The sequence below is a fragment of the Sinohyriopsis cumingii genome, chromosome 11 (assembly GCF_028554795.1).
Source record: "Sinohyriopsis cumingii isolate HCF-2022 chromosome 11, ASM2855479v2, whole genome shotgun sequence".
Taxonomy (NCBI): Eukaryota; Metazoa; Mollusca; class Bivalvia; order Unionida; family Unionidae; genus Sinohyriopsis; species Sinohyriopsis cumingii.
In genome coordinates, this window is record NC_142971.1 from 22,570,627 (window position 1) to 22,596,147 (window position 25,521).

A 25,521-nucleotide genomic window follows, 5' to 3' on the forward strand; every position below is an offset into this window, starting at 1 on the left:
ATTTTTAAGACGATAGACTTTGGTGGACTGTGTTTCATTTGCTGTGAGTTTATGAAGTAGGAGTTCATTGCTTATGCCCTTGTTGTATCCGTTTAGTGCTATTACTTTTTTTAAGATAGTGGTTTTAGTGGGTTCAGCCAGATTAGTTGTGGTTTCACTGTGTTTGGAGTTCGAAGTGACTCGTGTTTTCCTCTGAGTGCTATGGTGTCTCTCTACTTTGATCTTTATTGGGCCTATACTTTCAATTTGGATGAATTTTTCCACCTGTTGAATTGTGCTGCATTGGACAATCAGGTAGTTTCGCCTTGGTCTTATCAGTCTGAATTGTCCAGTGTGAATTTTGGCCAGTGCTGTCATAATACTATTGGTACTTAGACTAGTAATTCTGTTGCACCTGCTGCTTATGTATATGGTGTGTTCGATGGAATGATAATTGTAAATTTTGTTTTGGGGGTTATGTTGTTGTTTTATTTCCTGTTTTGAGTTAACTTACTTGTGGGTTTTTCTTTTGTTGTTTGGGGGTTTTAGCGGGCCCTTACGTTTACCTAGGTATGTGTTTTGAGTGTTCGGGGTTGTTTGGGGTCTTTGGGTTGCCATATTAGTGATGCTGCTGGGTAGTTTGGTAGTGTATAATTCATTGGATTTGTTCCCATAGGTTGGTGGTTCCCTTGCTGTTATTATCCCAGATGGTTCAGGAGTTTGGCTTGAGTGTATAGTTTCTTTCCTAATGTTTTGATTTATTGTTTTTTGCTTGATTTCCTGTTGTTGGTTTGTTTGCATGTTTCTAGAATTGGTTCTTTCATTTTTGGTGAATTTTGGGGTGCTGGTTATGGTTATGTAGTCTAATTGTGGGGAGTTTAAGGTAAGTAGGTTACTGTCAAATTCATTTGTTAGGTTTTGGAATAGTGGTGTCTATATCTTCATTTGTGTGTGGTTTTTCCGCTTCCTTGAAGAGGATTGACGATAGTATTGGCATTGTATTTATATTGTTCCCTGGAGTGTAGTTTTGTATTTCTAGTAGCTTCTGTTGGTGGGGTGGGGTGGGGGTGTTAGTTATGTCCGCTGGTTTGTGGTGTGTTTGGTCTTTGTTTGTGACCAGAATTTGGGGTCCTAGTGTGATGTTGGTTGAATTGGAGTTTGCTGTGGTTGGTACGACTTGGGTTAATCTTGCTTGTTTTACATGCTTTATTGTTTCTGTTTGGAGTTGTGATACATCCATTATTTTTACTGATTTTAGATGATCCTAATAACTTCAGGGGTATATTGTTGATTAAGGATAGGTGTAAAATCTTTTCCTTTATTCAAGCCTTAATACGAATGGGTTGAAAGTGGTTGCATTATTGACGAAGCACAAGCTGGGTTTCAGCAGGGGTTGGAGAAATATTCCTCAGCCCGAGTAATTAGCCATTTGCTAGGGGCAACGTCACAGAGTGCGGTGTTAATTAGATTTTCTGACGGCATATTTTAGTTTTATAGTGAGTTCAGGTCAGAGCCGCATAAGTGGGCTTTTCGCCAAGTAGTTCCTATTAAAATCTAATTGTGTTGATTGATTGTGTATCTCCACGTGAACTATTTGTGATAGGGACTGGTATTTTGTACAATGGAATAAATGAGAAGGGATTTTTTTCATTATATGGAGACGCATTTCATTGTTGCTTTGATGGTAAATATGGTTTAGAGTAACATTCGTCGTGAGGCTGAAAATCATGATTTGACTGACCTAAGGATAAAGTAGGAAAATAGTTCCCTGCATCCTGTGTTTGAGTTGTATTGTGAAGTAATGGCGCTACTTTACGGAAAGCTAACAAGCAGAAACCATGGAGTTGTGAGGTTGGTATGCAATTGTGGAGTTGTTCTGAAAATGTGAAGTTGTGATATTTTTGGTCATTCATTGATGAGAGGAAAATAATTTAAAATCTGGGTCCGTTGTTAGAACGTCCAGCAGATAACGGTTGGTGTCGAGAAGTCCTTGGAAATAAGGGGAAAACAAGTGACTTCTACCATACTTCACGCGAGGGTTGGATTCGCTCGGTAAAGAGACCCAATTGACTTATTACAAGATAGATATAAGGTAGAGATTTTACTGTTTGTATGTAGATTTTCGAAAGCGTTCTATAGCGAACACGTTCAATTCTGAATGTGTTTTCTCTCAAAAGGTATTTATTGGATTTAAAAAAAATCCATTTTGAAATTTGATGTACACTTACTTGTGGTCATGCATAAAGTTTAATGAAGGCATAACCGAACACTCTGACTGTATGCTAGGGACGGAACGAGCGTGTTTTGAGTCAATTATTAATTTCGTTTATTAATGATTTTATTCGGTTACTCAAAGAAAAAGTGTGGTAAAGGTATTTTTATTTCAGAAAATGTCCCTGATCATTTAGCACCCTTGTTTACTGATGCTGCAAAATGCTCAAATCTTTAGATGATGACGGATATCACGTGTGAAACATTTATTATTTAGCTATGGTTTTGGCTTTGTACAGATGTTGCAAAACTAGCTTGATAAAATCACGCTATCGTCAATTTGCATGTATTATCAAAATTATAAAACATTCTTAAATGTTGAGACGTATCTTTGCAGACGTATACCAATTGATGGCGGTAAAGAAATTTCGAGATTCAAACGTTTTAGTCATAAACTTTTTTTAGATATTTGTAGACATGATGGTGTTATTACTTCATGTCGTTTGTGTAAGTTTCGGCAATTTGACTTTTGTAGAAGATGAATATAATACATTTTTCGATTGAAAACATCCAGATCTAAAAGAAAATATATTCAGACAAACGTTGGTATAATAATTCATCTCTAGATAAATGATATGGCTTTATGTAAATACAAACGTTTTATGTTATTCATAGAGTTACATCATTTATATTATTCAAAGAGTTGCGTTATTTATATACAATTTTCTGCGTCGACAAGAAATTACATACAATATTTAATATAAACACAATATGTACACGTGCGTTTCAGGTAACAGAATATGTCTTTGGATATATTATCGTATTATGGGCCTATATTACCAACAAAAAATCTTGAATCTTGAAACTTGCACTTGTGAAGGGTCTGCAGAAGGAGTTGCAAGAGAAGCATCATCAGCAAATATATCAATCGGTCATGCTTTTCTACAAACAAACATTTGGTAACTGCTACCAATTGTGTCCACGTTCAGCTGATAGTGCGGGTGATCTCAAGCCTTAAGTTTCTGTAGATGGAAAACACACACACACACACACACACAAAATGGCACTGGGTTTATCCACTTGGGAAATTCACAATTAAAAAAAATATTCTTTCGATCGTTACAAAGTTATTATACTTTTTCGATAGAGAAAAATATGAGGAAAAAATGATGGTGATTTGAAATAGACACCTTGGCATTAAGCAAGCGGTTTTTCAAAGAAATACATATTTTTAAGAAAAAAGTTTCCCAAAATTAAAATGGATAATTTGAAGGAAAAGATTTACAAGAAAATATAAATAAAAACAAATATGTATACATGAAAGTGTCTAGAATATGAGGAGAACCATCAAACCTCAGGCTCTGTGTGTGTGTGTATATGTATGTGTGTGTGTGTGTGTGTATATATATATATATATATATATATATATATATATATATATATATATATATATATATATATATATATTTATGTATGTAAGTATGTATTTGTGTGTGTGTGTGCGTATGTGTGTGTGTTCTTCTATAGGAAGCATTATATTGCATCATTTCGAACCTTGAAAATTGGCATTTGGTTTGAACGACTCTTTACTTTCAGTCACTGAGCTGGTGGATGAACATTGTAATTAATCATACGGAAATACAAATACAATAGTTTAAGATATTTATCTTCCGATATATTAAGCATACATTTATCATTTTTTACATTAACGTACATCACTAATCAAAATTTAATCTCGCGAAATTTTTTAAATTGTTACTTACAACATCTAAACGTTAACAATTTACGACTTCGCCTTATATTTTTAATTCATTAACATTAAGGCAACCTAAACAAAAGGCAATTAAAATCAACAAAGATCTGAATGTATACTAAATACAGTAGCAGCTTCTGAAGTGAATTTCAATACAAAATCCATTGCTTTATTTATATACTATATGCTGCGTCGACAAGAAGATAGAAATACTATTTGGGATAAACACAATATGAATATATATGCTTCAGGTGATAGATTGTATTATGGACCGGTTACAAAGATTACTCATTAAAAATATTGAAAATTGAAGAAGAAAAAAAAGACTGCGTCACAAAGGCGACTTTCTGGTACACAGCCTTCCCTCATAAATGGGTGCAACATGTAGTAACCAGGACTTCAATAGACTTGAGTGAAATATTCATACTTTAAAAAGTAAATCATCACTTACGTAATAATAGCGCACATAAACTTTACCATTTAAATGTGGAATGAAGTGATCCATAAATAATAATAGCAAAATTTTGATTGATACACGCAAAATAATTTTTGGAAAAAATGTCTAAGTAGACACTGTTTCAAATTATTTAATTACTTTTGACATCAGCAGCATAAATAGTCAACCCTTGCAATTAAAAATTCCCAAACAAAATCTGACCGAAATTAAAAGTTCAGAAATGACTGTTAATTACTAAGGGAGGCAAGTCTTGACCACTTTTATGGAATCTGCAATTAGCTCAATTTGTTATTTTTATTGTAGTGAAAGTAATTCCGAGGCGCCCATTCTTATCGAGTCATTCTACATTATTTCTTGCAAATATTTCAGTAGGTTGACATCGAAATTACGTATCAAACATAGTCGCGGTTGAATGTCACTGGGAATGTTAGTTAGTGTTCGACTAGCTATTTCGACTGTTTTAGTAAAACTAAGTACTTTCTAAAACGTAATCACGGTCATTAGAATTTAACTTAATTTTTCTTTTTATTTTCAGTGTATAGAATGCTAAAATGTAACGCGACAATACAGATAATGAAATAATTGTTTATAATTAAAGAGCGAGTGATTAAAACGAATTTATTTTTAATGGCCTCTCTATAAATTGTTTATTCGAACATATACATCTCGAATTCGAATGTCGAGAAAGTGCATGACTGTTATATCGAATATGTACTCGTGTGTGCTAAATCTACTTTTCATCTAGATTTCATGATCGTATTAAAAGAGCCTGGTATTCTCTTGATCTCGAATATGTGATCATATGATTAAAGTGACTTCTGCCACCGACTCTCTCAATGCTTTGTATCAGTGACTAGAGGTCGCATAGTGGAGCTTTTAAAACACACATTTCCAGTTTTCTCGAATATGCGATAATGTAAGCATATGTGTGGGCCCCTTGCAAGCTCCCAGCTATATTATCTGGTAACCTTTGAGGTGTCCCCCCCCCCCCCCAAGTGTCTGAAGGAGTATTCGATATATAGTTGACATATCGAAACATACCGTAGTATGGACCCTACGGTTTGCCATAAGCATACCCTACACTTCCGGTCTTCTTGTTATTATTAAGATCAAAGACCCGACTGACTGGTTATGGAGTTGTGTTCTCATAGCCTGGTCCCCAACCTGTTTATAGCTCATCCTATACCAACGGCACAAGTTTAGGTGGTACACAGTGTAGCTTATAATTTTATGTGTAAGTACGACAATGGACCAGTCTATGTGTTCTCAGTGATTCAAGGATCCAGACTTAACGTAACCGGAAGTACCGGAAGTACCCATCTCGTGAGAAGAATATGGGTGAACACAAACTGTAAAAGTCAAATTCAAGGAAAACAGCAACGTTCAATAGTTTCTTTGGCAGAGGTGGGTTTGTATATTATGAACATAGAAATCTAATTTATTCAATTTAATCTTGATTTATTTTTAATTTGCTTCAGAAGAAATCTCAGAAAGCTACCCTGTGTGTATTGCACACAACCGGAATATTATTTTTCAGAATTATAGAATATATGAAAATGGAATGATTTCTGCATAATTTGAGTTTGCATGATTAAAAAACATGGACTGCTCTTTTATGATATCCTATTAAATAAATTCACAGGAAGTATTTAAGTGCATTCGTCGTCATTCATTTTTATTATTGGTGTTTGGTGACTTTGTTTTAAAATTCTTGACCTGCCAGAGTCCTACGTGTAAGACATAGCACATTTTGTTTAGGTGCTATGTTTTACTATCCAAATAACGGCCTTGTATAGCGTGTTCCGATGTTGTTGACATCGGAATGAGTAATCAAAGTTTCAGGAACATCTCACACACTTGGCAGCCTATATCGACACTCTTCCACTAATTTATGTGCAATTAATATACTTACTGTGCTGTCTTTATGAAAATATGACACCAGCAAATCGACACATTTTTTCATGTTCAGTGTACATTCATTTGAATTTGTTGCAATGTGATCGTAGTCGAGGTAAGCCGAAGTAAGTTCAAGTAGGTTCATGTTGGGGATTAGTCCTTCAGGTAAGACCTTGATGCTGATATTTATGTTTTGGGCGTCAGGGTCTTACAGCCTAACTAACAGTGCTGTGTAGTGTGTTTTGATGTCGACTAACATAGTAACGAAAGTCAGATTTTCAGGAGTATTTCACACAACTGGCAACTAAAATAACGGCGCTTTACTAAAAAGTAATGTAATAATATTTTAGTCAGACTTTACTTATTCTTATGTCTTTTCTCAAATAAATTCAAATTCTCACAAAAGAAATGGACCTGTTTTAAAGTTTCGTTGGCCTACATTTAAGTTGACTGGAAAGCGATGAAAGCCGGGAATGCCGAAATCGGGTTAAGTTGAAATATTATTCTTTAACCCTTTACCTCATAGAGCATAGTGACAAAGTGCAGCACGCTATAAATAGAACACCTGTTACCTAGTCTACAGCATACGCATAGGCCTGCCTGTGAACTGTTAAGCAGTGTAGTGTATGTTACGTTTAACAGCAATTTTAACCATTTTACATTTTTGGTACACATCTCTTATATGCGGAAAAATTTAAGAGTAAAGTCTGATTGTTATAGCTGTGTAATTATTATTCACGGAAGAATTTTTTATGTGCTTTAAAATCGAGTGAGAACTCGTTCACCATCATGACAGTGAGACTGCGTGACCAACCATAGCTGCCATTTCCGATACTCTAAATTTACAAGGTTTTCGTCTGTGTCTACATCACTAAGTCATGTGAATTTGATAATTTATAAAAACTAATTGCTGCCTACATCAATATCAGAGACTTTACCAAATTTATTGAATCATTCATGGTTGTGATTCTAATCGTGAAAACTTTGTACATACTAATTGAAATCCGCGGCGGCCATTTTGGAGAGTGGAGATTACGACCAATTTACTTTAAATAGCAGATATCGACCAGTGCATGAATAGCATCATGTGATCTGATGTAATTGTAATTCGCAGAAATGAATGTAGTATCTAATAGGGGTGTTTTCCCCGAAGGTGGCGCTACAAAACCAGCTCAAAATGGCTGATGTTTACAGCAGGTGTCAAAAGGCGCTTCCATGCGAATCTTGTAGAGGCATCAAAAGGCGCTTCCATTCGAATGGAGTAGAGGCATCCAAAGACACTTGCATGAGGTAAAGGGTTAACAAAATGAATAAAAATATATTGTGCCAATTGGGACTGTAAAGTAGCATTTCGTTTCGTTTAAGAAACATATCCTGCACATGAACCTACTTAAACATTCTTTGGCATACTTCGACTACTGTCGCATTGCAACAAATTCAAATGTATGTCAATGGAACATGAAAATACACCCATTTGCTAGTCTCATATTTTCATTCCGCCAGGATAAAGACAGCACAGTAAGTATATTAATTACACATAAATTAGTAGAAGAGTGTCGATATATGTTGCCAAATGTGTGAGATATTCCTGAAACTTTGACTACTCATTCTGATGTCATCGACATTAGAACACACTATACAAAGCTGTTATTTGGATAGTAAAACATAGCACCTAAACAAAATGTGCATGTCTTACACATAGGACATTGGAACACACTATACAAGGCTGTTATTTGGATAGTAAGACATAGCACTTAAACAAAACCAACATGTGCTATGTCTTAAATTGTAGGACTTGTTGGGGATCTGTTTCTTGAACGGAACAAACCGTTGCTTAGAGTTCCAATAGGCATAATATATTTTTTATTTGTTTCGTTAAAGAATAATATTTCAACTTAATCCGATTTCAGCATTCTCGGCTTTCATCATTTTCCAGCCAACTGAAATAAATGCATTATCAAATGTAAAATATCTTCTTCCCTGACATCTAGTCTCTCATTTTTTTAAATAGAAATATCAGGTACTAAGCAAATCTATATTATGTATATTATTTTCCAAATAATAGTTTCGTAAGGAACTTAAGTTAATGACATTTTAATACAAAAACCCTATGATCATACTTTTCAATGTAAGATAAGTGACGTATAATGCAACCGCCGATTTCATGCATTCAGGAATTAAATCCCCCCTTTTACGGCTAGCTTCACAAAGTACATCTCCATCAACCAGGAGTTCAGAAATTTATTTTAGCCATGCTTTACATACTTTGCTTGTAGTGAATTGCTTTCTAAATCCCTAGAATGATCACTGAATAATGTAGATTTTATCTCGACAAGCAAACTAGGATCTTTTCCCACCATGGCATTAATGTACTGTATATATAAGCATTAATTACCATCATTAAATTAAAAGAAGCAATGAAGAAACATATCACAGAGCATATGTGTCCCCAAAAACACTAATTCAGAATAAATATGTTACTTAGTAAGCAGTTTTATATGCATATATGAGTTAACAATAAGGAAATAAGGTGGGATATAAAATGTGGGAAATAGTTATCACATGTATGGTAGCTTGAGACCACATTTGAACTGTTAATATAATTTACACCCATTTTAGGCATTGTTAGCTATAACAGAAAAGGCCATCGTTTATTTGTCAGTCAATTGCTAGTGCTTTCACTCACTGTAGAACAGGCGGTTTCTTTGAAGTATGTCAAAGAGGCTTGAGTCTAAACTTTAGCTATTGTGCAGTTTGGGCACAGCTGACCAGAATATGAAATGGGGGCATGTTGGGGGGGGGGAATAACACACTCCATAGGGAGAGACGGCATGTCCTTTGAGAATTTCATTTGTATTGGACCCAAATAATTGGTGAAAATGATGCTTAAATATGCCACAAAAAACCTCCCGATGGCAGGTCCCATTCTGTGTGTTTTCAGATTCAATCTTCCAGCTTGGTTTTTGAAAAGATTTATGTTTTGCATGACACGCTAGAATAACTATGGTCTTAACTAAATTTATTCAATGACTATTTGACTTCTCTGGAAATCTTTCTGTAGATTGAAACTTCAACATAGAAGATGCATTTTTCATTGGAACATATTCAAATTTCTTGGAACTATTGGAATTGAAAGGACTTTTAGGAAATAGGAATTCATTCACTATGCTGTAAGTTAATTTAATTCTTTTACTCCTGTATTTTGTGAAATAAATTATTTTCAATTATGCAAAACATGTTTGTTTTGCTATTTCTTGTTGCATAGTTTAAGTCCCTGGAGTTATAACATGGGATTGATGGCAAAAGTAAAAGATCAGTGAGCAAAATTAACATATACACATACCGGTATTACTTACCCCGACTGGATGTTTGGTGACACACTCCTTCTTCAAAATATCATAACCAGTTGTAAATGCATTGATGACTTGTGCCTTGATACATATATCACAGAATATCTGCTTTAACTTTGTATCTTTTCATTTTCACTTTATCCAGTGTAGTTCAAACTGAACTGCCTTGAAAATCACGTGATGGAACTTACTTCATATTTTTTTAAGAAGATAAGAGCATCAACATGATTTGGTTTTAGGACTAAACACTGCATTTACTAATCTCCTGCAGTTGAGAATACCCTTTCAGAAGGGACACTTGTTGCTGGGATGTAAAATAATGATTTAGCAAGCTTAGCTACTCTAGGAAATCTCTGTGATTTTTCCACCATTAAAGAGGATTTGAATTAAGGGAATCTACAGAAACACTCTATAGTTCTTAAGCTCTTCTTTTAGTTGTTCCGTTTGTGTTTCTGAAGTTTCAACACCAGTTATGTAGACATCACCAAGAAGTTCTTGCATGCCAGAACAAAAGGTACCTTTATCTATCATATCACTCTGACCAATGTCTGACTTAAGCTTCTTGCAAACTGGTTGAGCATACTTAATAGGAGAATTAGCAGACATACATAACTGTTCAGTTAGCTGTGGTAAAGGTGGCAATTCTGACTGTCCACTATCACCTATAGGTGAGTGATCAGCGTCATGTTCATCCTTCACTCTAACAATGATTTCTGACGCATTCTGCAAAAATTTTGGTAAAGATTTCATATCTTCGTGCATCACTGAGGAAAAGTAGGGCTTTAAAACATGGATCCAAGGCAGAAACAGTGGTGAGGGTTTCTTCTTGATGAGTGTATCTACCCCGAAAATCATCAACCATAGCCCATTTCATCAGAGGTATTACTAGAAAGTCATCATCGCTATGTTGGAAATGCTGTCAATAGGTTTGCAATGAAGAGGCACAATAACAGAAATGGTTGGAACTGATTCAGCACAAAGAGTGGTTGTCACCACTTTAAGAGGTTTTAGACAAATCATTACGTCATCTGCCAGGAAAATGTCATCATCTAACAATGTGTTCAGATCTTTTATTTTAGCAAAATATTTGGCTCTCAAAACAGCAATTACTGCACATTGCATTTCAAGTACTGTTCCATCTAGTGGGCACATCAGGTATAAGCTTACGATCCGGTAGGCCCAGCAATTCAGCCTGGATTCTCATTTTAGCTGCTGCAGTTGTACTTCAGTGGAAGAACCCAACTATTCGATGAATCATGCTGAGGAGAATTTCAATGCATCTGATCTTGAGACACCTTTGTGCAGCCCAATTAATTGTATATGCATAACACTTGAATTGAAGTGCTGAAGGTAAATCTGGAAATTTGGTTAAAATTTTAGACCATGATAAATTTAATGATATCCAAATGCAGAAAGTCACAGGGAAACAAGATAATGGTTAATTCCATCATTCCCTTTGTATCCCTTGTTATGGACCTTTTTCTCAAACAAAAAAGTGTCCTAATGTAATAATTTAGCCAGACACATTTTGCCTTCTTGCCAACAATTCATGTACAGGCTTTCTGTTTATTATTTTATTTTATTTATTTTTTTTGTTCAGGTCAGCAAGTAAGAATGCTTATAGGTAACACATAACCCTTTCACACATTAATAAAATCATGGGATTAGGTTTCAGGAACTCAGTGATCTGTTTTGTTTTTTTTTAAATATGGGAATGGTTTAGCAAAGTTTAGCAAGATATTTGCCTTAGTGCTTGTCATCTGCTAGGACTATCAAAGATGGTGGCAAATTTCTATTGCACAAAGTTAGACCATGATTCTGAAGGCAGGTTGAGCCCTGAAAATTTCCAGGAAATTGAATGTAATTTGTTAAATGTGATATTAACATTTTTTGGCCTCAAGATTGAATTGTTTGCTACCAAGATAAATTTCATACAAACCAGACCTTCAAGCTTCACTTGTTGAATCCTTTTTTATAGTCTTACTCAACCATATGTTCTTCCCCCTTTCAGTGTAATTCTTAGAGTTTTCTATCAAAATTGGATAAGGGGCTGGGAGGGGAGGGGGCAATGGTAACACCAATTTGAATCATTCATACTCTTCATGGTTCCCCAAACTATTGTCTTTTGTATCAGATTGGTTATACATACTGCACAGAAGCTCAGAGATTCTTTATTTTCCACAGGCATCACCATAATGCATCTATTGATAAAGCACTGCCTTGAAGTGTTTCAATTATTAGAAAGGTTATGGAAGACAAACTTACTACAGTCAGTTTCTTATATTGATGCACTTGGAGACAATCAACACAGTTGCAATAGTATCTCTCCAGTGATTGTTGTGCCTTTATGACCAAAACCAGATCAATCCATTTTGCTCATTTGTTCATTTTGTTTTGAAATCCTTGCTTATGCTCTTTTATAATGGATAAGGATATAGTGCTATTCTTACAGTAAACTCTGCTACATTGTATTAGCACAGTTATAATTAAGTCAGATGGTTCAAATTATTAACAACACCCCTTGCTTGAATGTTATAGGAGATTAGTGTTTACCAAGAGACACAATTTACCCAAGAATGTAGTCACATGGGATGTATAATTGGTCACATGAGATGTATATATTGGTCACATGGGATGTATATAATGTACTCGGATGCTTACATTTACTTTCATTTGTTTGCTAAGCTTTCATTGAAATTTCCCTTGTACACATTGGTTTTGCTTATGGTATTGCTTTCTGTCATAAGAAGGCAAACCTTTCATTTGTTAGATCTTTTGTATTTAGACATAAATAAGAACTGAGTTATCCTTATAATGGTTGATCTTAATCAATCATGCAGGAAATGGGGTGGGTGAAATTCACATAGCAGTTTATGCTCCAAACAGATGACTTTCTACGGTCACTTTTGTAGGTAGATAGGACAAACACTAACGGGGAAAAGGAAACCCACATATTTTTTAGTTTCCAGGCCCTTTTGTTGTTAGTGAACAGGGACACTATTTCAAGCAGGCTAAAACCCACCTTGCAGGCAGCTGCCATCATTACTGATACTTTACATTACATAGAACATGAATGGCATTTTCTAGTGCTGTTTTTTCAAAGTACCTGTGGCTACAACATTAAAAACTATTGGTTCAAGGAAAGCCTCTATTTTCCTGAAATATTATCATAAACCCATCATGTCTGATTCGACATTTAGTGAAAAACTGTTTGAAAAAGCTCTGACCCATTTTTATTAAATTCAGTACAGGCATTTATCATGTTCAGTTGAATTTCATAAGAAATTCTCAGATTTACTTTGCATGGTGATTTGCCTTTTTGTCCTACTTTGCTAAATATCTTGTGGGTCCCTTAGGGTTGACGGGTTCATTGAGATTAATAATTACTAGATTGAAATTTGATGACAGTTTCATTGAACTTGTAGTTTTCTTAAGGACTCACACTCATCCCCCACATCTCATATCTTGTATCCTGTGATCTCTCAAAACTGACCGGTCATTTGACCTATGCATCAGTCATCTCATGTGATCCCTAATGGTACTACTAGTCCAATGAAATTATCATTAAACTTCAACTTGGTAAGTATTGTTTAATTTGCTGTTAAACTTGTACATATTTTTATATTTCAGAGTCAGACCAAAGTAAAAAATGGCAGAATTCTGGTTGATTTCAGCACCTGGGGATAAGACTTGTCAACAGACATTTGATAAGTTAAATCTACATGTATCGCAAAACAACAATCTATCCATCAACTACAAGTTTAATATACCAGATCTGAAGGTGAGCACTACATATGTACATTGGTCCAAGCTTTCCTTGTTTTCTACTGGAGAGAAAATGAAAGTGTTGCATTTAATGTTTTTACAGTTTCAGGGCTTTAAAATGTATTCTGAAACAATATTTAAATCTGATTAAATCAGATGTCCAAAGTTTAGAAATAAATTTGCAGAAATTTAGATGCCTTTTGATGTCATGATACTCAGTGTGATGCACTATCATAGAGCATTCAGTAGGTGGAAATATAGAACAGAAGTTTTACAATAAGAATGATAATCTTTTGATTGATTCAAAGATATTAAAATTGTGAAACAAATATTAGCATGTGTGGCTTTACAGACAGTAAAACCAACATTCAAGTTCTGAAATCAAATAAAGTCTGCAATTCTGTACTTTTTTCTAGGGGAAATCATTCTAAGGTTTCACAGTATAAAAGGGCAGTAACCATTTCTGTGCATTCTTATATAAAATCTCCAGATTAAAATTTTGTTGTGTGTTCTTATCATTTTTGGAATCCTGAAATCCAGAATTTTCATGTCACTAAAGCATATGAAACATTTATGTCCACAATATTGTTTTTGTGAAAGATGCGTTTATAATTCTAAGCACATAATATGTTAAGTGAAAATTTTCATGTCAGCGTAAAATTTAAATAATGAGGAAAAAGAACATAACTAAATTATTTCCCCCTGAAATGATAATCAGATTGGAAATGGGCAGGGTTCAGATTAATGTTCGCATAATCAAGAATGCAAATTGAAATTTTAAGTACATGCATTTTTTGGCAAGTGTTAAATTTTCCAGTGATATACAGTAAATCATTAGTAAAATTCCTTAAAGTACTGTTATGTAAATTCAGCAAAATAGACTTGCATACATTTAAAGGGTATAATGAACAGTACTTTGTCATTGGTCCTATTACCTTGAAGTAAGCACTTTAGCATGTAGTTGAATGATGTGGCCATACATGTACCGACTGATAATGCAGAGTGGACACGAGTACAAGCACAATGATTTCAGGAGGGTGCAGGATTACTCTTTAACACTGAAACTATTCATTCATGAAAATCGGAATATTTCTTTGATATCTTCATTTAGGTTAACTTTGCTACTGTGTGTCCTTTCTAGGACTTGCTGATCTTGTATTTGTTGTAGAATTAAAGATATTTGTGTCACATATTCTGACTATCCCCTGAAAGTGAAATCGTTGTCCCAGTTGTGTTTTGTTCAGTCTGGTGAGGGTGATGAACACTTCATAATCCCAATGGCAAATAGGTCTTAAGTATTATTTGTCATAGTGCATGTTTCTTGAATGTGCAGGTTCCATTTCAGATTGCTAGTAACTGTAATGACTAAATTTCTTATTTTATTGAGATTTTCAAGCTCCATGAAATATAACATATTAATTTTAATTACTAATTACTGATTACAATTACCCCCGTCTGAAACTTATATTTCCCTTGATCACCTACAGTAGGTCATGTTTAATTTATTGTCTAACCAGTGAAAGATGAGATAAAAAGTATTTCACACATCTGATAGAGAAATCAAGCTGTTTTGCTAACCTTACTTTTCTTATCTCAATCTGGTTGTCACACTCTTTGTGTCCATGCGCTAGGACCTACTTTTAAAAAGAAACCTTGTTGTATTCTACGTGCCTGATGGAGTTGTTATAAAATCAAACAACAAAATATGTATAACAAAGAAATTCATTCATAAAGCAACTTAAGGTCTCTCCAACCTTGATAATACACCATGCAAAATATTTTGAGAGAGATAGACATACACATGAAGTTGAGCTATGTTAGAAACTATAGTTCATTCCACACAGCATGGTGAATTTTATCCTATTTGCAATTAGGTAAATTTTTATGTTATCATCATTAAATGTATCCAAAAGTACCTAATTTGTTTTTAACACTTTGTGCGAAATGATTACCTACATTTAATGATAATTTACTGAGTTATAGAGAAGATAAAATTTGTGATATTATGCTTTGTTGAGCAAACTATAACAGACAGCACTGTTCAAGTCACACAGGTTACACACATCACTGGCTACAAAAATCCAAACTATCTAAAAAGCTACCATAAAGTGGCTACAACCAGAAATGTGTTATGTCAGTCCTGCATTCTTCAAACTTTGTCAAACACCCTCATTGAATCAAAGATTGTGTTGTAATTGCAAATGGATCCTCCTACACTTTCCAATCAGAGTGGTTCATTCACCGTTCCACATGTTTCTTTTGATCAGAGCTGACAGTTGTGTTGTTGAAATTAGATAAAGAGCAATTAATTTATTTAAAATATTTGTAGGAATTACTAAAGTACTCACTTTTTTGGTTTAATACATTACTTTCGATTTTTGGGAACTCATTCAAAGACGTTCTGGATTGCATCATTTTGTTTTATGAATACATTCAAGACTATTGGAACATTCTATATTTTTGGAATTGTCATAAGACATTTAGGATTATTTGGAATTTAATTCACAATAGCTTGTCTATTGAATTAAATTGTTGATTTTACTTAAATTATTGGTTTCATTTTCTTTCTGTTACATATTACACTAATCAACTAATGAATCAGCGTGAAAATGTTTCCATCAATTCACATTAAATTTAGGAAAAAAAATCTGTTTTGCACATGTTTTTGTTATGAATGCTAGATATCACTAAAATTCATACCAGACAAATCATTTCTTATTTTGCCTTTTCAGTTTTTTGTTGCAGTTGGTAAATTTGTATGTATCATCCCAATCAAATACTTTTCAGCCTTATCTTACTATTTCAGAGAGTGATGAAAACACTGCTAATGTATGTCTTTACATTTTGGCTATTTTACCCACTTTTAATTACAGCTTTAGTACTGTGCAAGAGTACATTTGTATTTTCATCTAGATTGTTTCTTATTCTTAGGTAGGAACTCTAGATGTTCTTGTTGGGATGTCTGATGATCTTGGAAAACTGGACACATACTGTGAAGGGTAAAAAACTTTCTTCTTATAGTATTAAGTATCTGCCGTATCATTTTCATTTGAAAATATGATTTTGACTTCCAGATCCCCAGATATCTTCAACATTCTCCAGCAAAGATATTATGCGATCACATTACATTTGGAAAACTTTCTTTGCTTCCTCTGAATCCAGCCCTCCTGGAAAGACTCCAAAACATGTTTCTGACGACATGTTGATCAAAGGGAAGCAACTCTTACAGGTTACCTCCTCTTTCTCATTAGGTGGCTTCCATTATATCTGGTTTAAACCAATTTTTAATTTTGCTGTCATTTGCTGGGATATCCTCCAGACAATGAAATTATATTTTACAAATTATATAACTTAAATTTAGTTGTCCACATTTTTTTCCATTGGTATAGAAAGTAAAAAATTCATTTTATATGCAACATTTTATAAACTCCAAACAATTTATACCATTCATTCTCATCACATGTGACTTCAAACTGCAACATAAAATTTTACTGGTGGAATTTACAGGCACTGTCTTTAGGCATTTCTTCTAATTATAACTCATTTTTATAGTGCAATTGGCCTAGATTGTGGTCAGCTGGAGACAGAAACCTCTTGCCGGGGCTACCCAGGGGATAAGACAGGGAAATAAAAACTTGAACCAATTAAAAAGTTTAACAAACATATTTGCAAGATAACCTATCTTTAATTAACTTGATGGACATATGTATACGGTTTCAAAATACTGGAAATTTAATTTGCATTTTATACTGTCATTGGTTGCTACTGTAAGCATTTTTTTCTGTAAAAGTTAAACTTTCATGGTACAACAGTTGTATTCCAGTCACTTTGGGAAGATGCAACAATCTGTCAGATTCCATTGTTTTTATTTAAGTTTGGTGCTGACATCATTGGATGAAAGGTTATTTTGAAGATTGTAAGCAATTTTCTTTGATGAATTGTGCATGTGTTTTTGAAGTTACTGGTAAAGGACAGTTTTGGAGGACCAAACATGTCTGTTTCTTATTGCAGCGGCAACATCAAATAACTTGAGAACATTGATTGAGACTGGTTTTTTTTTCTTCATTTGGTTAGTATTTACTTTATCCAACAATATATAAATTCCAGTGCATTTTTTATCAATTTTGCGACTTCCTTTCATGGTGCCTCTGAATTTCTTCACTCCAAACCTAACTTGTGTATACAAGTTTAAACAGTCAACAATATCAGGGGAAGGGGTCAGCAGATGGTATATTTTTTCACCAGTACGGAAAAGAAATCTCAATTTATGACATTGGCAAAGCCCAATGTGATCCCTGAATACAATTTTTACATGTTATTTTTATTTCTTTTAAGAAGAAAAAACTTATTTCATGTACAAGATAAATATATGTATATGAAATTGCAGGAGCCATGCCAGGATCATCGTGTATTAGAGTTTTCTCTTCCCCAAAAATGATAATACATGTTTTACACACAACTTTAATTTACTTTTAAAGGAATAAGGTTAAATACCAACAAAATCTATCACATTTTATTTCCAGCAGATGCAAAAGACTGTAGTAAAAATTGTTAGGAAAACTATTGACTACACCCAGACCTAATCTACAATTTTCTTTTAACTTACATAAAGTGATAAACTTGAGCAGTTTGAAATTTACCCCATCGCTCATTCTATGCTCATTTCATTTTATTCACTGGTTAAATATTTCTGCATAAAAAAAGAGAAATTCCATATTTGTTTCCCATGTACAGTTTAAGGAGAGATGATTACAGGATTTTATCTTAAGGGAGACACCCCCTTTATCAAAGAAAAAAGGAGGTTGGAAGAAATTATCATAGGTCAATATTTATCAAAGCTTCAATATCTGTCTCTTTTTCTTCCGAATCTACGTTCTTATAGCTCTACTGAAATCAACATCTTTGACAGATGTCACCTCTAGTTGTATAAGCATTAATCTGTTAATTAATTCTGAGCATACTCTGCTCCTTTTCTTTGTATCAATATTGTTCTGTGCTTCTTTCTGAAGGGGCATATACATAGCTAGCTTTGTCATCTTAAAGATGTTGGGAAATTGATCTTTGTGGCTGTTATTTACAATTTTCCAGGGATCACAGATATTATCTTTTGGATACATCTGCTCCAAAATAGGATTTTTCACTAACATAAACTTCTTGTGTTAAATCAGTAGTTTACTGACTACTATGCCAAATTTCTTATCAGTTCCATATGGCTGTATAAGGGTATTTAGTCCATTGCTTGTGCAGACAGAGGTATTAAAATAAATATCTTTACTTGTTAATTGCATTTTTAACCTTTATTTTATTGAATTTATCATAACCCTGATATGGATACATGTTTTGTGGCATATGATCCACAGAACGAATTTGATTAATTAAAAAAAGTGAAAATTGCATTATACTTTTAAATTGTCTGCATTTTAATTAGGCTCAGTATTCTGCCCTTTGTACATTTAATTTTGAAATATACCTGCCATCTATAATTTGTCCATCTAGCATGTATATCTGACTCATATTTAACATACTTTCCAAGCTCCAGTGATCTGATATACATGTACTTCATAACTTTAAAAATTATTGTCATCACTACTGTCATCAGCAAGTATTTGCTAAACGAAATCGTAATTAACCGTGCGGGGAATTGGACAGTTTGGGTTTTCTAGGTAGCCCATATTTTAAACACACATTTGTAAAGCTTTCTTCATGAATGGTTCAAACTATGCCATAATTTTTATTCCTGGGCATGTTGTAATCAAATTTAGTTTCACAGCCATTGATGCCGAGCTTGAAGAACCCAGATGTGGAACAGTTGCTACCCGAAAAACAGATGTCTCGACAAGAATGGTTACATAAAAATTGTATCCTTCACCAAGCCCATTTTCAATGAATTTGGGGGAGTTTGTGCATTTTATTGTTTCCATGTGTGTGAATTTGTACAAATTTTGCACGATTCATGTAATGGAACACCCTGACAATATCTACGCTTAAGTACTTGACATATCTAATGACTATCGTACGAAGTCTCTCTCATGCTCTGCCAATACTTTCTGTTTGTCATGCTGAGAAATAGCTACATTAATTTCTGATTGGTGGTTATTGTTTAATCTAGGGCAGAACTAGCAATAACAACCAGTGAGAATTCAATGTAGCATGTTTCAACGTGCAACACACCAGTAGCATAACTTTCAGATCGACCAAAGGAGTCAAGATACAATTCAAACTAGAAACTTTGAGTGAAAGTGGTTATTGAAAGAAAGTACTTTATTAAAAATGTGGAACACATTTGGAGTGTATAATATATGCATGATATAATTACAGAAAATTGTATAAAAAATGAACATTTATTTTTGCTGCTTACCTGGATCTGCAGTTAAAATTCTTGTCACAAATTGGCTAACTTAAGATGGATTAATACAAGAATAAAGACACAAAACAAAATGATAAATTATTTATACACAACATTCACTTTAACTAGTCTACATCATATGTTTAACTTTCGCTGAGTGGTCGTAAAGTCCACAAATTCAGTGGTTAAGCTGACTTTACTGTAGAATTCCTATTTCAAAATTTGTAAAGTGCTGTTGATTTTTATATATATTCTTCAGTTTAACAAAATCTCTAACATTTTTTAGTCATACAGCATCCACGAGTGACATCAATAAAGCCCATTTCAGTTAATATATGGCACCATGTTTTATTTCAATATAGATTGTCTGTAACTTAAATGTTGAACAAACAATAATGAATCTGTGACACATTGTTTAAAATTCAAGAAACCCATCTATTTTATTAGAAACTTGTAATGTATCCCATAGCTATTATAAATAGAAAAGAAGGAAACTGTTCATTGTAAGTAGTCAAATGGTTACACACGTCCAAAATATAAGATCAGTTGATGGAGGTCTGCAATGGATCAATTTCACATGACACAATCCTCGAACTGTATTTATTATTCTGTGTCTCTCTAGCTCCTGACATCGCCAGATATAATCTTTGATTCGCAAATATCTTTCAGTTGATGCCACTAAAACAATTGTGTGTTCATTAGTACTTTCAAGACTGGACTGTTGTAACTCAATTCTGTCTGGTTCATCTCAATATCTGCTCCAGAAACTTCAAAAAGTTTAAAACACAGCTGCTTGGATCATACTTAGAGTACCACGATCAGAGCACACCTCCCCACTGCTCTGTACCCTACACTGGCTATCCATTTGATCCAGAAACAAACACAAAATTTGTTCTCTGTGCTACGTTTCACTGTCAGACTCTAGTCCAACATACCTATTCAACCTCACCCATGTGTACACACCAGCAAGATACTTACGCTCCTCTTCTGACAATCGTATACTAATTATTCCTACTATGAAAACAGAGACATATGGACAGCGTTCTTTTGCATGCCATGGCCCAGCAACGTGGAATGAATTGCTAACTGAACTTAGACACAAAGACACGGTGATCCCATTCAAGAGTGCTCTCAAAACTCACTTATTTTGACTGCAAGAACAAACTTAAAGACCTAATAATGTTAACTACCTTAAATATTCTCAGCATGTTTTTTTAATGTTTTCTAATTTCATGGTGTTTGTTTTTGTAATCATATCATTATATGTTTTTTATCTTATAGGTGTTGTCTAGTGTTGTAAAGCGCTTAGAGCTTCTAAAGATTAGGCGCTATACAAAGTCCTCATTATTATTATTATTATTATCTGAACTTGGAAACATGTGTGTGTGTGTGTGTGTGTTTTAACATGTACTAAACAGGTACCCCATAGCTAATTTTATTACCCAGGTAATTATGAACAAGCAGCAGGTACCCGTTGACAACTTTAGATGTACTAGTTTATGGTAAAGTATTAGTCTTTTTTCAGTTTATTTTTGAAAATTTATTTATTTATTTTCAGCGTGACTCGTAGAATTGCACAGTATTTGGGAGAAGTACTTGAAGATCAGAGGGACAAACTTCATGAGAATTTGTTAGCCAATGGAAGTATGTTCAAGCACACTGTTTCCTGGATGTCTTTGATAATGGAATATAAAACTCTATTATGGGCATAAATTGAACTATCTCTCAGACCACCCTTTCTGTCAGCAGATGACTCTGAAGACAGCTACTATGTATCCAGTTTGGGCTGCTACATTGTTTCATTGGATACGCGAGTATTTTGATAAAATTGGACATGCCATTCATTTGTCAGGAAGATCAGATATTTGTTATGAGATAAAAAAAATAAAGTTTCTGTTTAGAAACTGCAAGACATGTGTCAAATAAAAACATTAACAGACTGCTTCCTCATTTTATCATGCCAGGGTAACTTGCAGCTCATTTATAATACATTTGCCTGTGTGGATCCCAGTTTATTTCATATAAAAGGCACAATATTCTATTTGTTAACATGAAAAGAATTCAGAATTAAAATTTGTAAATGAAAACTTCATATTTAGCATGTTTTATCATCAAAAATGACATTTATAAGATAATAGTTTGAAATTGTCAGCTTGAAATTCACAAATGTAAAAGAAAATCAAATATCTTCTCAATATATTACACAATATATGACTAAATTTTGATCACTGAAAATGTTCAAATGCCTACTGGTGGCAACACTAAAAAAAATGCCAGTTAAAGAGGTATCTAGTAAAATTTATTTATTAATTTTTCATGATTTGGTTTCATTTTAACAATCATGAAAAAGTCAACCGACTATCTTTTTTGCTTCCATTAGAACCTTATTAAGTTTTGATGCAGTGGTTTAGCTGACTTTATTTTGTCAACTGTTGGGAACATACAGGTCCTTTGACAAAATGACACAACAGCTTAATTGTCTCCAGCTGATCAGAATGCATGAAAGTTGCTGACATCAAAGTAGGTCAGCCTAATTATTTGTGAAAATTTGGGGGCATAGGTTCTTCTTCAAATACTGAAACTGTTCATAATGCCTTGTGAGAATTACTGCTACCTTGCAAATCCAGCCCTCTCCAGCTAAACCTTTAACTAGGAAGATAAAAGTTGTCTGCCCACATAGGTAGCAGTTAGTGTGATCTCCCCATGATAGAGACTGGTGCCAAATCCTATGAATAACTCCATGTACTTCTTATACTTGTGTCAAGTAGCATGCCTCACAATCCACCTGGAAGTTTTCTACATTAAAGCAAGTTGGCAGTTTCTCTTCAATGGTAAGCATACGCCATCTCAGATTTGACAGCTTTTCTTTCGAAGAAGGTTTCTGTCTTTCCTTGTAATTATAACTTTGTCATCCTCACACACTTATGCACCCTTCGTACATACCTGAATGGGTCACTAGTGCATCCCATCACACTGATGTAGCTTTTTCTATGTACAAGTATAGTGTGTGCTTTATAAAAGTCAAATTCATTTGCTGTATAATTGCTGTTACAGTTGGATACATACAGGTCAATTTGTTATATGTAGTCTAGTCCTAGTGTCCACTTCATAGCTATTATAAACAACAGCTGTATGGCTTTACCTTTAATTCCAGTGAATAATTTAAAAGAAGTAATCCTCTCAAAGTATATCTGAACACAACTAAAAGACTAATCATTAAAATTGGAATGAATAATTGTTTACTTGGTCTTATTTATATACAGGCTGTCACCTGACTTATGACATAGAAAAAATACCCTTGACATAGGTCATCAAATTAATGAAGAGAGGGTAGACTTTGTTCCATTAGTAACAGAAGTATTCTAATCACTGTATCACAAGGGAGATCACTTTAACTGCCAACTATGTGGGATGTTAGCTTTTACCTTATTAGCTATAAAGTTGTAGCCTATGTGGGCTGGATTTGCAAGGTAGTAAAAGTTCACATAATGCATTATGAATAGGTATTATCGAAGAAATATATTGTACTAGAAAAAAATTTGCTTGTAAGATTATTTTTATGTTTAGCCATTTCATATTAACAAGGAGATTAATAGTATTTTTTCTGTTTCATTTCAGTGGACTTGAACACCTATATGACAAGATTCCAGTGGGATCTTGCTAAGTACCCAATAAAACAGTCCCTGAAAAATGTTTCCGAAATAATTGGAAAGGTATGAGTTTGTTGTATTGTCTGACATTTCTGTTAATAAACTTAAATACCCTTTTCTGTTTAAAAAAATAAAAACAATGACAGAATATTGTCACATGTGGCAAATTTGTGCTCACTGCCTAGTCATTCAGGATGAAAACATCCTCACAGGTTAATGAGAGTTCTTGATAGTTCAAAACTAATGAAATACTACCATAAACGTGTTTCTAAATGAGAAATTCGCAACAAAAAAAAACTTTGCTAACATATAGCAATGGATTGTTTTGCTACAGATTTTACTGGTCTTGAGTAAATCAGAGTTTTAGGTGTAAATTTTGTTTTCTGTCAAAGGAAGTTCATTTATTACATATAGAACTATAAACATCTGATATTCTTCATAGTAATAAAAAAAATCATAAACTTTAGGAATATAAGACTTTATAGAATTTCAGCAACTAGAACCTTTCTTATTTTGATAGCAACCTACATTTTAATTATCCTTATTGCTGGTTAACAAGTTTAAAGATTGTGAATTTCATGACTTTGCAGAATCATAGTGACTTGAAAATATTGTTAATCACATGATGTCCATTTTAAGTAAGGTCTAGGACAGAACTTCACCTATAGAACTAAAGTTTAGAATCCAGTGATCTGATTGACTGAAATTTAAAGTCTGAATTAAAATTGACCAATCAGATCTTTGATGTCCAGACTTAACTTTAGATGTATGCTGCTGAAATAGAGACCACATGTCACATTACAACAACCATATCATGCTCTTCAATAACACCGAGAAACTCCTTGTATATTTATTTATGCCACTTATTATATGCAGCTAGTGAAATATGATTCAACTCATTTGATTAATTTCCTATAAGATGAACACTCATCGAAAGATCAGTATTGCTTTATTTAGACCTTACTTACAGAAATCAGTAGACTTGATGTTAAATTATTTTTATTTGTATAGCAAGTCTCCCAGATAGAGGCTGACCTAAAGACAAAAGCTCAGGCCTACAATAACCTGAAGGGAAACCTTCAGAACCTGGAGAGAAAGGCCACGTGAGTTTGATAAAATGTATTTGTTATGTACTGAGCCACTCTGGACATTGGACTGACTCATTATTTAGTTATCTGGGCATAAGACATGGGAATTGATCTTTATTATAGTAAAAGTCATACAGGTCATGTATGCATTCAGCATTGATTATTTCAGTAATGGGTGTCATTTTTTATAATTTGTATTCTTCATACCTTTAAAAGGCAATTATTCACTTTATTTGGGTTGTCATACTTTCATATTCCTTTGGAAGGTCATTATTTTCATGCCCCAAGAAGTACCTGTGGCAAAGTCAGTGTTAAAGTACATTGATATTTTTGGACAAGATAAACCTACAGGTGTGAACCAGTACAGTCTATATTGTATGTCATGTGCTGTGATGTCGCAATGAAAGCTACGCATGTTGATTAACCAAATAGTACTACCGAATATTGTGATGATTAGATTCAACATGCTCTTTTCTTGACCCAGATTAGTACCTGGCCACTATTGAAAAAGTCCATAATTATCTATAATTTTCATAGGAAGTGTCTTGATGACAGTTAATGTGCAGATCATTAAGTGATAAGGATTGAATAGACTTTTGTTAAACAAAATTTGTATTGTAATTTTAAACAACAGTTTATTTAAGATGAGCAAATGCGCATACATGACCGATATAACTTTTTCTTTATCAAGCTGCAAGGCACATGACTCAGAATGTTGTGCTGTGTACTGAGACATGTTATATCAATATTGTATCAATTGTGGCTCCGCTGGCATTGGTGTGGCTCCCTTCACAAGAGGTGGAAAACCTATTTTGACTTCTTCTCCAGAATGGTTGAGCTAGTTTTGATTACACATGGTATGATTGTTTGTTAACACATTAACCCCTAGCGACGACTTAACGGAGCAGGAGGTAGTAGCCTACTGCCGAGCTCTCTAGCATCATGGTCATGCATGATACACTAAAGTGGATGGTATTATAGAATGGTAGATAGATGTAGCTTTACAATGATACCAAATAATCTGGA

General features: G+C 33.9%; 1 protein-coding gene across 1 annotated transcript in view; it reads left to right on the forward strand.

The window, feature by feature from the left end:
* Positions 1-5,675: 5,675 nt before the first annotated feature.
* The window catches only part of LOC149787761 (V-type proton ATPase subunit C 1-B-like), a 55,358-nt gene continuing 35,512 nt past the window's right edge, over positions 5,676-25,521 (forward strand). Inside the window, exons 1-6 of the mRNA XM_089973951.1 lie at positions 5,676-5,804; positions 13,277-13,427; positions 16,343-16,410; positions 21,316-21,401; positions 23,376-23,470; positions 24,419-24,510. Coding sequence (XP_089830077.1) covers positions 13,296-13,427; positions 16,343-16,410; positions 21,316-21,401; positions 23,376-23,470; positions 24,419-24,510 — 473 coding nt within the window. The 5' untranslated portion in view covers positions 5,676-5,804; positions 13,277-13,295. The remainder of the gene's footprint in view (positions 5,805-13,276; positions 13,428-16,342; positions 16,411-21,315; positions 21,402-23,375; positions 23,471-24,418; positions 24,511-25,521) is intronic.